At 45.7% G+C, this 17,006-nt stretch overlaps 1 protein-coding gene across 1 annotated transcript in view; it reads left to right on the top strand.

The window, feature by feature from the left end:
* The first annotated feature begins 11,733 nt into the window (after nucleotides 1–11,733).
* Nucleotides 11,734–17,006, top strand: part of RPS6KA2 (ribosomal protein S6 kinase A2) — a 349,845-nt gene continuing 344,572 nt past the window's right edge. Inside the window, exon 1 of the mRNA XM_063917551.1 lies at nucleotides 11,734–12,029. Within this exon, the coding sequence (XP_063773621.1) occupies nucleotides 11,931–12,029 (99 nt within the window). The 5' untranslated portion in view covers nucleotides 11,734–11,930. The remainder of the gene's footprint in view (nucleotides 12,030–17,006) is intronic.

Below are 17,006 nucleotides of genomic sequence, written 5' to 3'. Positions count from 1 at the left end.
GGAAGCTTGTCCTCTAATGCCTGAACCCACACCTCAAAACCTTTTGCTGCCCAAGAGGCAGCTATAGTGGGTCTATGAATAGCCCCTGTAAGGGAGCATACAGATTTCAGGCATTCCTCAACACGCTTATCTGTTGGCTCCCTCAATGAGGTGACAGTGATGACAGGCAGAGTGGATGACACCACTAGGCGGGTGACATGAGAATCCACCGGTGGCAGAGTTACACCGGCGGCGGATTTGTTACACAACTCTGCAGGGAGAGGGTAGCGAGCCAAAGCCCATTTGGGAATAGGGAATTTTTCGATTGATTGACCAGGGCTCCCATATAAATGATCAAAATGGGGTAATACAGTTTTAACCACCTTCTGCTGTTTAAACTTATCAGTTTTCTTTGCCACAGTAGTGGAATCCTCCTTATCTGTGATTTGAAGGATATGCTTAATAGCAACCACCAGGGCAGGGACATCAATCAATAAGGGAGATTCCTCATCAGTAACACAGTATTCAGTGTCTGACACGACCGTATGCTCCTCCTCCTCTTCAGATGAGACATCAGAGAGGTTTGTAGACTATGAGGAGGAAGCAGCCTGCTTAGAAGGACCAAGGGCACGGGAGTGACCCGAGGTAGATTTCTGTCTAACCAGAGACTGGTTTAGTTGTTGCAGTTGGTTAGACAAATTTTCCACCAAAGGCGGATTAACCATAGGGACAATTTGTGGGGGTAATGGCACAGGCGGCCCCATAGGGGGCGCAAGGCGCTCCACTAGAGTACCCAGCAGGATAGTTAATGCTGCCCATGGAGGCTCCTGACTAAGTGCAGGGGCTGCGGACTGACTGGGAGGAGCATGACAAGCAGTACAGAGACCCTCAAGCAATAATTCCCTCTATGAGAAATCCGCGGAGCATGCTCTGCATGTTGCAGGAGCTTCTGCAGACATTGCACAATGTAAACAATTGGACTTACATAGTACGATTATATAGCCAGACAAATACAATAACCTGTAGAATAAGATGGTATAATGTGACTGTAACACAGGAGTAATATACTTATATAGGTATATAGATAAACTCTGTCCAGGGTACAGAATATAGTGACAGTTATATCTGGGAAACACTGAAAGTGAAACCACACGGCAGATACAGACACATAGGGGGGTCATTCTGACCCGTTCGCACGCAGCGGTTCTTCGCTGCGGTGCTAACGGGTCTGAAATGTGCATGCGTGGCGTGGGCAATGCACACACGCGTCAATGCTCTGTCTCCGGGCAACAACGCTTACAGAGAAGAAATTGGTCGCATCGGCGACCGCAAAGAAGATGGACAGCAAGAGGGAGTTCCGGGGCGTCAACCTGCCGTTTGCTGCCATTTTCGGGGAGTGGTAAGCAAAACGCAGGCATGTCCAGGCAAACGGAGGACGGTCGAGTGACGTCAAAGCCGAGCCCATCATCGCTGGATCCGTCGCACAGGGTAAGTAGGTCTAGGGCTACTCTTGTTTTGAGTGAAACTTTTTTAGCATAGCAGGGCTGCACAAGCGATCGCAGCCCTGCTATGCTAAAATACACTCCCCCATAGGCGGAGATTAGTTGATCGCACCAGCAGCAAAAAGATGCTTGGTGCGATCAACTCGGAATGAGGGCCATAGTCACATGCAATGCAGAAATTATATCACAATAATGCTGCACTGGACTTAGATATTAGTGATGTGCACCTGAAATTTTTCGGGTTTTGTGTTTTGGTTTTGGGTTCGGTTCCGTGGCCGTGTTTTGGGTTCGGACGCGTTTTGGCAAAACCTCACCGAATTTTTTTTGTCGGATTCGGGTGTGTTTTGGATTCGGGTGTTTTTTTTCAAAAAACCCTAAAAAACAGCTTAAATCATAGAATTTGGGGGTCATTTTGATCCCATAGTATTATTAACCTCAATAACCATAATTTCCACTAATTTTCAGTCTATTCTGAACACCTCACACCTCACAATATTATTTTTAGTCCTAAAATTTGCACCGAGGTCGCTGGATGGCTAAGCTAAGCGACCCTAGTGGCCGACACAAACACCTGGCCCATCTAGGAGTGGCACTGCAGTGTCACGCAGGATGGCCCTTCAAAAAAATACTCCCCAAACAGCACATGACGCAAAAAAAAAAAGAGGCGCAATGAGGTAGCTGTGTGACTAAGCTAAGCGACCCTAGTGGCCGACACAAACACCTGGCCCATCTAGGAGTGGCACTGCAGTGTCACGCAGGATGGCCCTTCAAAAAAATACTCCACAAACAGCACATGACGCAAAGAAAAATGAAAGAAAAAAGAGGTGCAAGATGGAATTGTCCTTGTGCCCTCCCACCCACCCTTATGTTGTAAAAACAGGACATGCACACTTTAACGAACCCATCATTTCAGCGACAGGGTCTGCCACACGACTGTGACTGAAATGACTGGTTGGTTTGGGCCCCCACCAAAAAAGAAGCAATCAATCTCTCCTTGCACAAACTGGCTCTACGGAGGCAAGATGTCCACCTCATCATCATCGTCCGATTCATCACCCCTTTCACTGTGTACATCCCCCTCCTCACAGATTATTAATTCGTCCCCACTGGAATCCACCATCTCAGGTCCCCGTGTACTTTCTGGAGGCAATTGCTGCTGGTGAATGTCTCCATGGAGGAATTGATTATAATTCATTTTAATGAACATCATCTTCTCCACATTTTCTGGAAGTAACCTCGTACGCCGATTGCTGACAAGGTGAGCGGCGGCACTAAACACTCTTTCGGAGTACACACTGGAGGGAGGGCAACTTAGGTAGAATAAAGCCAGTTTGTGCAAGGGCCTCCAAATTGCCTCTTTTTCCTGCCAGTATACGTACGGACTGTCTGACGTGCCTACTTGGATGCGGTCACTCATATAATCCTCCACCATTCTTTCAATGGTGAGAGAATCATATGCAGTGACAGTAGACGACTTGTCAGTAATCGTTGGCAGGTCCTTCAGTCCGGACCAGATGTCAGCATCAGCAGTCGCTCCAGACTGCCCTGCATCACCGCCAGCGGGTGGGCTCGGAATTCGTAGATGGATGGATAGTATAGTATTATATTACTTATGGACGACGAGTGACGACACAGAGGTAGGTACAGCCGTGGCCTACCGTACTGCTGCTTATATATATAATATACTGTATAACGGACCTGGTGGACACTGTCAGCAGACTGCTAAACTAGTATGAAGAAAAAAACAACAACACAGGTATACAATGTAGATGGATGGATAGTATAGTATTATATTACTTATGGACGATGAGTGCACTGACGACACAGAGGTAGGTACAGCCGTGGCCTACCGTACTGCTGCTTATATATATAATATACTGTATAACGGACCTGGTGGACACTGTCAGCAGACTGCTAAACTAGTATGAAGAGAAAAAAAACACCACAGGTATACAATGTAGATGGATGGATAGTATAGTATTATATTACTTATGGACGACGAGTGCACTGACGACACAGAGGTAGGTACAGCCGTGGCCTACCGTACTGCTGCTTATATATATAATATACTGTATAACGGACCTGGTGGACACTGTCAGCAGACTGCTAAACTAGTACGAAGAAAAAAAAACACCACAGGTATACAATGTAGATGGATGGATAGTATAGTATTATATTACTTATGGACGACGAGTGACTGACGACACAGAGGTAGGTACAGCCGTGGCCTACCGTACTGCTGCTTATATATATAATATACTGTATAACGGACCTGGTGGACACTGTCAGCAGACTGCTAAACTAGGATGAAGAAAAAAAAACACCACAGGTATACAATGTAGATGGATGGATAGTATAGTATTATATTACTTATGGACGACGAGTGCACTGACGACACAGAGGTAGGTACAGCCGTGGCCTACCGTACTGCTGCTTATATATATAATATACTGTATAACGGACCTGGTGGACACTGTCAGCAGACTGCTAAACTAGTATGAAGAAAAAAAAAAACACCACAGGTATACAATGTAGATGGATGGATAGTATAGTATTATATTACTTATGGACGACGAGTGCACTGACACACAGAGGTAGGTACAGCCGTGGCCTACCGTACTGCTGCTTATATATATAATATACTGTATAACGGACCTGGTGGGCACTGTCAGCAGACTGCTAAACTAGTATGAAGAAAAAAACAACAACACAGGTATACAATGTAGATGGATGGATAGTATAGTATTATATTACTTATGGACGACGAGTGACTGACGACACAGAGGTAGGTACAGCCGTGGCCTACCGTACTGCTGCTTATATATATAATATACTGTATAACGGACCTGGTGGACACTGTCAGCAGACTGCTAAACTAGGATGAAGAAAAAAAAAACACCACAGGTATACAATGTAGATGGATGGATAGTATAGTATTATATTACTTATGGACGACGAGTGCACTGACGACACAGAGGTAGGTACAGCCGTGGCCTACCGTACTGCTGCTTATATATATAATATACTGTATAACGGACCTGGTGGACACTGTCAGCAGACTGCTAAACTAGTAAGAAGAAAAAAAAAACACCACAGGTATACAATGTAGATGGATGGATGGATAGTATAGTATTATATTACTTATGGACGACGGGTGCACTGACGACACAGAGGTAGGTACAGCCGTGGCCTACCATACTGCTGCTTATATATATAATATACTGTATAACGGACCTGGTGGACACTGTCAGCAGACTGCTAAACTAGTATGAAGAAAAAACAACAACACAGGTATACAATGTAGATGGATGGATAGTATAGTATTATATTACTTATGTACGACGAGTGCACTGACGACACAGAGGTAGGTACAGCCGTGGCCTACCGTACTGCTGCTTATATATATAATATACTGTATAACGGACCTGGTGGACACTGTCAGCAGACTGCTAAACTAGTATGAAGGAAAAAAAAACACCACAGGTATACAATGTAGATGGATGGATAGTATAGTATTATATTACTTATGGACGACGAGTGCACTGACGACACAGAGGTAGGTACAGCCGTGGCCTACCGTACTGCTGCTTATATATATAATATACTGTATAACGGACCTGGTGGACACTGTCAGCAGACTGCTAAACTAGTATGAAGAAAAAAAAAACACAGGAGTGTTTTTCAGGCAGACAAACGTATACTGGACTGGTGGTCACTGTGAGCAAAACTGTGCACTGTACTCCTGCTATAACTGCTCCCCAGTCCCCACAATTAGGCAGTGTGAGCAGAGCAGTGCACTCAGCACAGATATATCATGCAGCAGTGCAGCACACTGAGTGAGCACAGATATGGTGGAGCGTTTTTTTTTCAGGCAGAGAAACAAACAAAGGATTAAACTCACTGGTGGTATAATCAAAACCCTGCACTGTACTCCCTAACAGCTGCTCCCCGTCCCCAATCCTCCCCACAATTATAAGTAAGTCACTCAGTCTTTATACTCAGTCTTTTTCTACTATAACGGAGAGGACGCCAGCCACGTCCTCTCCCTATCAATCTCAATGCACGTGTGAAAATGGCGGCGACGCGCGGCTCCTTATATAGAATTCGAATCTCGCGAGAATCTGACAGCGGGATGATGACGTTCGGGCGCGCTCGGGTTAACCGAGCAAGGCGGGAGGATCCGAGTCGCTCGGACCCGTGTAAAAAAAAGGTGAAGTTCGGGCGGGTCGGATTCCGAGGATCCGAACCCGCTCATCACTAATATATATAAATATATATATATATATATATATATATCAGCGCGGTCTCAGGTCGATGGATATAGCAGAATACTCGTACAATATACTCTGCAATGTACACCTTTTCTCAATTAACGCTGTATCTAAGACATGTAGGATACTCAAGTGAATGTAAAGACACAGCACTGTACACAGGTGGCTTTACATGGGAGACCTTGCCCAGCAATCCCGGAGACCTGCTGCTGCTATGCTGTTAATATGGCACCCAGAGTCTCTGTGAGGGAGTGAGAAGCAGCTCCAGGGCGGGAAATCTGCAGGAGATGGCGCCCTGGGCCGGGGGAGGGGCTACAGGTCAAGCGCCATCTTTCCTATTCTGGTCTTCCACCCCAGGTACTATGGAGCCTCATTAAACTGGTGTTAATAAACCTGACCTGTGCTCTGAATGCCCTGGTGCTCCAGTGGGGCCCTTGCCCAGTGACAGTGCCCACGCCAGCGCCGTGGTCCATCCCCCCAGATGGATGGTGGTTTAATGGTGGGTCACGCCTAGGAGACCCTCTTACCTCCTCTCTGTAGCAGCCATGCAATCCAGGAGAGCAGTCTGCGACCATGCCTCTACCACAGGTACCCGGGAACTAGGTCAGCGGTAGAGTGCGGCAGCGCTTGGGAGGTGATTGAGCTGCAGCACTGAATGTCACACTGACTTACAGTGCTGCCAGCTCAGTTTGCAAAGTCAATTCTTTCAGTAGGAAAAGCTTTCAGGGCTGCTCAGCGCAGTCCCCCTGTTTAGTGACTTGCTGCTGCAGGCACCAACTCAAAACTGAGCTCACAGTGCCTGGAGGTGGGGTTATAGAGGAGGCCCCTATGCATCCTGGGACAGCAAAAGCTTTAGCCTGTTGGTGCCTCTGGATCCAGATCCACTCTACACCACCGAGGTTTCCCTGTTGTACCCTGCTGCAGAAAAATAATTGGGGTCTAGATCTGGTGAATAGGGAGGGTGTTCCAACACAGTTATTTGTTTACTAGTTAAAATCTCCCTCACAGACAGTACCATGGGGGTCATTCCGAGTTGTTCGCTCGTTATTTTTTTGTCGCAACGGAGCGAATAGTCGCTAATGCGCATGCGCAATGTCCGCAGTGCGACTGCGCCAAGTAAATTTGCCATGCAGTTAGGTATTTTACTCACGGCATTACGAGGTTTTTTCTTCGTTCTGGTGATCGTAATGTGATTGACAGGAAGTGGGTGTTTCTGGGCGGAAACTGGCCGTTTTATGGGTGTGTGTGAAAAAACGCTGCCGTTTCTGGGAAAAACGCGGGAGTGTCTGAAGAAACGGGGGAGTGTCTGGGCGAACGCTGGGTGTGTTTGTGACGTCAAACCAGGAACGAAACTGACTGAACTGATCGCAGATGCCGAGTAAGTCTGGAGCTACTCAGAAACTGCTAAGTAGTGTCTATTCGCAATTGTGCTAATCTTTCGTTCGCAATTTTGATAAGCTAAGATTCACTCCCAGTAGGCGGCGGCTTAGCGTGTGCAAAGCTGCTAAAAGCAGCTTGCGAGCGAACAACTCGGAATGACCACCCATGTGCACAGGTGCACTGTCGTGATGCAAAATCCATGAGTTATTGGCAAAAAGTTTGGGTCGTTTCCGCCTAACTTTTTCAGGTAGCCTTTTCAGTACTTCCAAATAGTAAACTTGGTTGATGTTCACTTGCTGTGCTATGCTACTGACAGTCAGTCGACAATTTTCACGTACAATTTGACAAACATAAAAATGTTTTCTTTGTTTGTGCTCATTTCAGGCTGTCCTGATCTCTCATTGTCAGTGACATAGCAATTAATCAGATTCTAGCTATTATCTTCTAGAAGCAGCTAGATAAATGTTAAGTGGAATCTGGTTGGTTGCTATGGGCAACATCTCCACTTCTAAAAAACTTCTAAAAAAACACCTTAGTAAATATACTCCTTTCTCTTCCCTCAGAAAAATGTTTCTCCCACTTGTAAACTGCTGTTTTCTTCATAGCATTATCCCTGAAAACTTGCACTAACAGCTCCCTGATTTCGCTTCCATGTAATGTTTGTTCGTTGCTCTAATTTATGCTCTGACATTCTCATGACAGCACATGAAACATACAGACAATAGTAGACGCCACTCAGTAAGAGACTGCCATAGATCAAAAATAACACAGCTGTGAAATGCTGATATGCGAATTGCGAACATCATCAAACCATACTGAGGTTTCTGTCCAGTGTTGCCATGGCAAGCATACGGCTGCAAGTTTATGAAGTAAATTGTAAGACCTCGTATAATGGAGTCACACTAAAGGCACTCATAAATAAACAATACAGTCACTGACTGATGGGTGCAATAATGGGTATTATAAGGGATGGGGGACCTGCTAATAGGAGATGGGTGACATGCAACAATCAGTGGGGGAGGTTGGATGCGCTGATATATAATGCAGGCGGGATCCGGTCTGAAGATCGACACTGTCTAGGTCGACAATGTTTAGGTCGACCACTATAGGGCGACAGTCACTAGGTCGACAGGGATTGAAGGTCAACAGGGTTTCTAGGTCGACATGTGCTAGGTCGACAGGTCAAATGGTCGACATGAATTTTTCCCTTTTTTTTAACTTTTTCACGCTTAACAATCCGCATGGACTACGATTGGAACGGTAACCTGTGCCGAGCGGTAGCAGAGCGAGGCACCTTGCCCAAAGCATGGCGAGCGAAGCGAGCTATGTGAGGGGACACGGTGCACTAATTTGGCTTCCCGGTCACTGTACGCAGAAAACAACAGAAAAAAACTGCATGTCGACCTTTTGACTGTCAACCTAGAACATGTCGACCTAGAAACCCTGTCGACCTTCAAACCCTGTCGACCTACTGACTGTCGACCTATAGTGGTCAACATAAACATTGTCGACCTAGACACTGTCGATTTGATAATCCACATCCAATGCAAGAACCCATACCTTATAATACTTATTATTACACCCAAATCACGTTAGCGTTGACTGCATTATATATGAGTGCCTTCCTCCCCTTCCCTTTACTAATTGTAGCATCCTAGCAGGTTCCTCATCCCTTATAATACCCATTATAAGGGACACAGGGGAAGGGCTACTCAAGAGGCTCCTGTGTGAGTGTGCTTTGTTGCAGCATGTGTGCAGTGCCAGGTAGAAATTGAACAGCAGCAGGCCAGTGCTTCCTTTACAGTGTCTACCCCATCTCCAGCTCAGTGTCCCCAACATTACTGACCCCTCCATCCCAGTGTCTCTCATCCTGGCAGTCCAGTGTCTCCCGCCTTACCTCCCCAACCAGCCCACTGTGTTCATCTCACTGCCCTCCCACCTGAAATCCCCAGCCAATCCAGTCATACTGTTCCCCCTTATTCAGACCAGTGTTACCCCCTCATACCCCTTCCTCACTGTCCCCTTCACATCCTACCTAGTGCCTCCCTCACTGACTCCATCATCCCAGTGTCTACCACCCTGCCTGCCCAGTGGCTTCTCTCTTCCCTCCCCCAACCAGCCCCCTGCCTTCATCTCACTGTCTATCAGCAAGAACCCCCCAGCCAGTCTTGTTACAGTGCCTGCTCACTGAGCCCAGTGTACCCCCTTCTACGGACTAGTGTTCCCCCTCCTACCACTATATCAATGCCCCCTTCCCATCCAAACCAGTGTACCATATATCCCACTGACTCTCCCTGTTAACCCTTTCTCTGTCACCTACTGCCTTTCCATCTCCCACTATGGGGTCTATTCATGTAGCAGAGACAAGCCCTGTTTTGCATTAAACAGGGCTTTTCTCTGCCTAGTGCAATTCACAGAGCGGGTTACAGCGGCACCCCCGCTCTGTGCCTGAATAGCATCACCATACCTTTGTATGGTGAGTGCGATTCATATAGGTGCCGCTGGGGTTCAGGTTTGCCATCTCAGGATGGCGTAACCTGAACTGCAGTGTGGAGATGGCAGGGAAGCTCAATGCTTCCCTGCTCTCTGCTCTCCCCCCCAACCTCCCAGCAGCCACTGCGGCCTGTCGGGAGGTCAACAAGCTGCGCATGCGCAAAGGTACGCACCGTCGGACTCCGCGCATCGCAGGGAGGGACCGCTGGAGATGACCTCACCGCAGGATCCCCAAACACCGCAGCGCATCATCGGAAGGGTGAGTATACATGAATTGCTACTTATTACAGCTATACATTGCATCGAAGCGATGCAATGTATAGTGATAAGTAGCAATTCTGTTTTTGTTTTCTTAGTGAATAGACACCTTTATGTCCTCATCACTTCTCTCTCCTATCACCCTCTCCCTGTCACCAACTGCCTTTTGCTCTCTAGCTGGATGCACCCTCTGCCTCTCACTGTCACTCCATCATCTCACCCTCTCCCTGGCATCACCCATTGCCTCTTTCTGGTATCAACCACTGCCTCTCGCTGTTACCCTCTCCCTGTTACCCACTGCCTCTGTTTCTAACTATCTCTTGCTGTCACCCACTCACCCCTGCATCACTACCTCCCCATCTCCCTCTCTCTCCTGTCACCCTCTGCCTCCCCAAGGCATCACCTCCTCCCTGTCACTTACTACCTCTCCCGTCACCACCTCCCTGTCACCCTCTCACTCTCCCTGGCATAATCCACTGCCTCTCCCTGTCACCCACTGCCTCTCCCTGTCACACACTGCCTCTTCATCTCCCACTATCTCTCCCCATCTTCCTCTATGTCACCCACAGCCTCCACATCTCCCATTCCGTGGCATCACCCACTGTCTCATGTACACAGCATTTTCTTTGAGGCCACATCCTTTGTTGCGAGGCCAGACCCACTTTAAAAGGACCCCACTCATTTCCTGTCATGGTGCCCCCCCCCCCCTGTCATTTTGTTCTGGATCCATCCCTGCATGGTAGTACTTACAATAGAGTTTAATAGCATATTAATATATCACTAGTCAGTGTGTGCCATGATTGTAGCTGATGGATGTTATACACTGTACTTCAAATAACAGTGTCCACCTCTCCACCCCCGTCTGATTGGAATTTGAAGTAGTACAAAATCAGTAGTAGCACCTACCTTTATTAGGTAGGGGGGCAACCCTGGCACATGAGCACAAGTGGTAGCTTAAGTGCACATGGACAAACACTTCTGCAGCCCATAGAAGCCGGATTGGGCTAACATCCAGGCAGGGAATGGCTTCCAACAGGAAACCAGCTGTCTACTAATTGCAGCCTGGCTTGTCCTGCGGGTGACTGGCTGGTTGGGCTTCCTATAGTGAGAGTCACAGTAAAGCCACTGAGCCAGTGCAGTCACACAATCCTGTAGCCCATAGGTAATATCTGCCACTGTACAAAAAAATACTGTGATAAAGTGCACTGGAAGACCTCATGTTTTTCTCTGTGTACGTCCTGGCTCCTTTGTGCGCATCTGACATCACACAAATGTGTCATTATGGGTCACACGCACAATACTGCAGGACTGGAGACACAGGCGTGCGCTGGAGCCAGCACCCAACAGCTGTCTAATCACTGTCAACCTGCCGGGAGTATTTAGCCAGCTTGGCTCTTGGACAGTGTCGGAGGAGCTTCCGGAAATTCCTTTTATACAGCGGTCTGCCGGAAATGCCTTTTATGCAGCCTTTTCAGTGGGTCCCTTGTGACCAGCAGGGCCCTAAGCAATCACTTTGGTTATCTTGTGGTAAATCCGCTACTGCTTCTGTGAGTTACTTTGCATTTCTAATGCAGTCTTACAAATAAGTATGAAATACTGAACTTTAATAAATGTAATGTACAAATGGAAAAAAAAAAACATGAAGTTGTACTGTAGCCATTTTTTTAAATAAAAGGTTGAATTCTCTTGTAAGATTTATGTAACATTTATTTGCAACCTGCAGTGTGAGAACCTTGGAATTTGTGTGCTGCATGTGAAGACAGCAGAGCCTGATTGGATACAAAGCTCCTAGCAAAGGAGAGAGAGAGCACAAATAGAGTTCAGCTTGCAATAGTGATTTACAAGAACAGAAGAAGGATAAGATGAGATAGAATAAATACAGTCACAGCACGTTAGGGCTCTTATATAATTTACTTAATGCTGATTCTAACAAAGCTCTTGAAAGAAGTACTGTACATGGACATACCTTATTGGCTTATCATTTGTGTAGATCTAAATATATACTGATTAGCTAAAAGCTCATCTGCTTGTCACATCATATTGGAGGATGGAACAGAGCGTGAGGAAGTTCACAGTTAGGAGATTCTTCTCTGTATATTTGCACAAGAAAACCAGACCAAAGACCGCCAGCTTTAGTAGATACGAGGTAAGTGCTTTATGACAGAGAAGTGGTACTGAAGTGTACAGATTCAATGTTTTACCTTTAGCACTTAATTCAGAAGTTTCACATCCTAGCAAATGAATTGACTTTAATACCTATACCGTAAAGTGTTTGAAATTAAAAAGGAAATTCCATTGTTATATTTATATGGTGCTTCTAGTATTATATTAAATTGTATTAGTCACATGGTTGGGAACATAGTTTTGTTGCTTTATTTAGTACAAAGGCTAATAATTGTATTTATTAAATAATCTGTTGAAATGAAAATGGAAATTAAATATTTACATTTATTTGTTGCTTCTTGTATTATATTAAATGAAATCTATTGACAGCATTTAGTTACATAATGTTTGTGAACATAGTTTTGTTGCTTTAAATAGCACATAAAGGTAATAGTTGTATTTATTCCATTATCTGTTGCATGTGAGTGTGAACAACGTAAATAGCATGTTTGGCAAATAGCCCTTGATTATGATCAATAGACAAAGTAAATTATGCAAAAAAGACACAAAATGAAGCCAACATAACAAAAATATGCAAAATGTACTATGCCAATATCGATTTGATTCAGCTTGATTTTTATTTGGAACCGATAGTTTCAATCCAATTCTCAAATATGACCTTCCTAAAAAAAAAAAAAGGAATTTGCATAAACTTCCTTCATTTCTGATGATCAATCATTTAAAGTACTATATTTTTTTTAATGCGTATTCTACAGGTAAAGTGAAAATAGCTGGAGTTAATGTACTAAATGTACAGTATTGTAAGTACACAATTTCACAGCTGCAAATGTTCATCAAGTAGGTAGAACAGCCAATTCAAGGAACAGTCAAGCCAAGAAAATGTATTATCTGCATATTATTAGCTTGTAAATTGGTTGATGCTCTCTAGTAAACGTTTATAAATTCATATGTTGACTTTCTGCAAGGAAACAGACTGCTCTGACCTGTGAATTGTGTATATGAGTTTACATACATTATAAATTTACACACACATATTGTATAATTATTACATATGCTCTATTTTCAGAAATTATTATATTAAGAATGACTATCTGGATGTAAAGGTTTTTATTTTCTATTCTGCTCAATTATAACCATTTTCTTGTCATGGACAGATAGCTTGTGTCAGGTGCAACAATTATATAATGCTGAACAACAGCATCATAGTAGAAAATAAAGGATGCACTAAATGAATATTGATTTGTTTATTCACTCTGCTGCTGCACAGCAACATGCAGCTATATATAAGTACGGGGAAATAACCAAGTGTACTGAACAACAACATTATTCTACTTTAGGTTTCTTTTTTTCTAGAGCTGTTTTTTTTTTAAATATCAATTTATGTTCCATATTCACAACTGTTACTACATTTGTACATGTTGCATATAAATGTAGCATGGTATTTATATAGTTCATTCATATTTCACAATGCTTATTAATATTATAACATTAACCATGGTGCAGCTTCTGTAATTTCAAACACATTTGAATGTAGATATTAGTTACTTAATAAAGGGCCCTGTCAGATGACGGGTCTCCTCAGTCTGCCCACTGCTCCGTCCCAACCTGCTCTGTCTGACAACCTACCCACCCCCCCCCCCCTCATGTGGCAGCAATTACACACAGCTTGCTACGACCAGTCGCAGCGTAAATACACACCATGCCTTCCTATATAGACGGGCATTCACGGGCACACTATTTGCGCCCACACTAATAGCAGCAAATGGGTTGTGTTTGCCACAACTCGTTTTCAAGGTGATGATGGGCACATCTGTTTATAGTAAGACAATTCTGGGGTAATTACCTCGGCAGAGGAGTTCAGTGTATAGGCGCTTAATCACGGTCTACTCACAGCTTTTGAGGTAAAATAATGAATTTGTGCTTTATTGCACTCTAATTTTTGCATGGGACCTGTAGAAAAAAAGCAAATCTGATTTTTCCTGAAATCTTTATTTTTAGGAAAACTCACTGGGTCTTGCTCTGTGTGGACACGATGCACTAATTGGGGTTCCCCATCACTTTCCGAAAAAAAAATCACACCAAAAACAGTAAAAAAAAACTCATGTCGACCTTTTGACCTGTCTACATGTCTACCTAATGATTGTCGACCTAAGTTGTGTCTACCCAACGACCCATATCCCTCACCCCCTACTCACTGTAACTCTCCCCTCACTACACTATGCTACAGTGTCCACTGAGTCTCCTACCTGCATCCCTGTGTCTTCTGTTGCTGCTGCTGACTGAACTCCGACTACAATTACTTTCCCTGTCACATGAAACATCCAAGTGTCCATCAGTGCAGAAGACACACCCCACACTCAGAGGCATGCCTCTATTAGCTCCCTTTCTCTGCAGCTTTACTGCCCTTGGTGTAGCCCCGCTACCAGCTCTGACTGTAGACCCGAGACAGAGCAGTTGCTGCCTCATCTCTCGTCTCCCTGCAGATCCAGTTATCTCCACAAAGCTGATGAGCGTTAGCTATAAAAAGATTTACAATAAACAAAGAAGATGTTTATGTTATAAATATCTATTTTGTATTATAGTAATCATTTTTCTATAAAATCTCAGGAGTTTGACAGGGAGTATGACAGTATGCATATCCTGACTGCACATCCCTGGGAGCCGGTCCTCTATAGCAGCAATGCTCGTGTAGTGTGTGTGTAGTTTCTGTGAGTGTGTGCAAGTGTGTGTAAGTGTGCATGAGTGTGTATATGTGTGTGAGTGACCCCCGGTTTGTTGTGACAGCCCCCCCCCCCCCCACAGACACACCTTTCGCAGTGTAATCCCCCTAGAGACAGCTGCTGGGAGAACTACATCTCCCAGCAGCCCTTGCGCCTTCCAACAGCCCTCAGAGACTCTCAGCAGCCCCCTCCCCAGTGGAAACCACAGGGAGCTCAGGAGACCACCAGATAGGTGAATGTTTGTTTGTTTGTTTGTTTGTTTGTTTTCACACACCACAGGATTTTCAGTGCTGAAAACCATTTTTTCTCTGACGTCCTAGTGGATGCTGGGAACTCCGTAAGGACCATGGGGAATAGACGGGCTCTGCAGGAGACTGGGCACTCTAAAAGAAAGATTAGGTACTATCTGGTGTGCACTGGCTCCTCCCTCTATGCCCCTCCTCCAGACCTCAGTTAGAATCTGTGCCCGGCCAGAGCTGGATGCACCTAGTGGGCTCTCCTGAGCTTGCTAGAAAAGAAAGTATTTGTTAGGTTTTTTATTTTCAGTGAGATCTGCTGGCAACAGACTCACTGCTACGTGGGACTGAGGGGAGAGAAGCAAACCTACCTGCGTGCAGCTAGCTTGTGCGTCTTAGGCTACTGGACACCATTAGCTCCAGAGGGTTCGAACACAGGGCCTGACCTCGATCGTCCGTTCCCGGAGCCGCGCCGCCGTCCCCCTTGCAGAGCCAGAAGACAGAAGAGAAGGAGATGAAATCGGCGGCAGAAGACTCCGGTCTTCATTAAGGTAGCGCACAGCACTGCAGCTGTGCGCCATTGCTCCCACTGCACACCACACACTCCGGTCACTGTAGGGTGCAGGGTGCTGGGGGGGAGGGGGGGGGGGGCGCCCTGGGCAGCAATAAAATACCTTTTGGCATAAAAATACACATAATACAGTCTGTGACTGTATATGTGTAAAACCCCCGCCATTTTTCAGTCAGAAACTGCAGGGAGAAGCCCGCCGCTGAGGGGGCGGGGCCTTCTTCCTCAGCACATCAGCGCCATTTTTCCTTCACAGTTCCGCTGGAAGCAGCTCCCCAGGCTCTCCCCTGCAGTATTCCTGATACAAGAAGGGTAAAAAAGAGAGGGGGGGCACATAAATTTAGGCGCAAATAATATATATTCAGCAGCTATTGGGAAAAATCACTCATTATAGTGAAAATCCCTGTGGTATATAGCGCTGTGGTGTGTACTGGCATACTCTCTCTCTGTCTCCCCAAAGGACTTTGTGGGGTCCTGTCCTCAGTCAGAGCATTCCCTGTGTGTGTGCGGTGTGTCGGTACGGCTGTGTCGACATGTTTGATGAGGAGGGTTACGTGGAGGCGGAGCAAGGGCAGATAAGTGTGGTGTCGCCCCGGACGGGGCCGACACCGGATTGGATGGATATGTGGAAGGTCTTAACTGACAGTGTCAACTCCTTACATAAAAGGTTCGATGACGCAGCAGCCTTGGGACAGCCGGGATCTCAACCCGCGCCTGCCCAGGCGTCTCAGAGGCCATCAGGGGCTCATAAACGCCCGCTAGCTCAGATGGTAGACACAGATGTCGACACAGAGTCTGACTCCAGTGTAGATGAGGATGAGACAAATGCACAGTCTACTAAAGCCATCCGATGCATGATTACTGCACTGAAAAATGTATTGCACATTTCTGATATTAACCCGGTTACTACCAAGAAGGGTATTATGTTTGGGGAGAAAAAGCAGCCAGTGACTTTTCCCCCATCCAATGAATTAAATGAATTGTGTGAGGAAGCGTGGAGTTCCCCCGATAAGAAACTAGTGATTTCTAAGAGGTTACTGATGGCGTATCCTTTCCCGCCAACGGATAGGTTACGTTGGGAAACATCCCCTAGGGTGGACAAAGCGCTCACACGCTTATCAAAAAAGGTGGCACTGCCGTCTCAGGATACGGCCGCCTTAAAGGAGCCTGCGAATAGAAAGCCGGAAGCTATCCTGAAGTCTGTGTATACACACTCAGGTACTATACTGAGACCTGCTATTGCTTCAGCATGGATGTGTAGTGCTGCAGCCGCATGGTCTGATACCCTGTCAGACAACATTGATTCCCTCGACAGGGATACTATTTTGCTAACCATAGAACATATAAAAGACGTCGTCTTATATATGCGGGATGCACAGAGGGACATTTGCCTGCTGGCATCTAGAATTAATGCAATGTCCATTTCTGCCAGGAGAGTATTATGGACTCGGCAGTGGACAGGTGATGCTGATTCT

The sequence above is a fragment of the Pseudophryne corroboree genome, chromosome 4 (genome assembly GCF_028390025.1).
Source record: "Pseudophryne corroboree isolate aPseCor3 chromosome 4, aPseCor3.hap2, whole genome shotgun sequence".
NCBI classification, from domain to species: domain Eukaryota; kingdom Metazoa; phylum Chordata; class Amphibia; order Anura; family Myobatrachidae; genus Pseudophryne; species Pseudophryne corroboree.
Note: the sequence above shows the minus strand (reverse complement) of the source record. Positions and strands in the feature narration are given on the sequence as shown.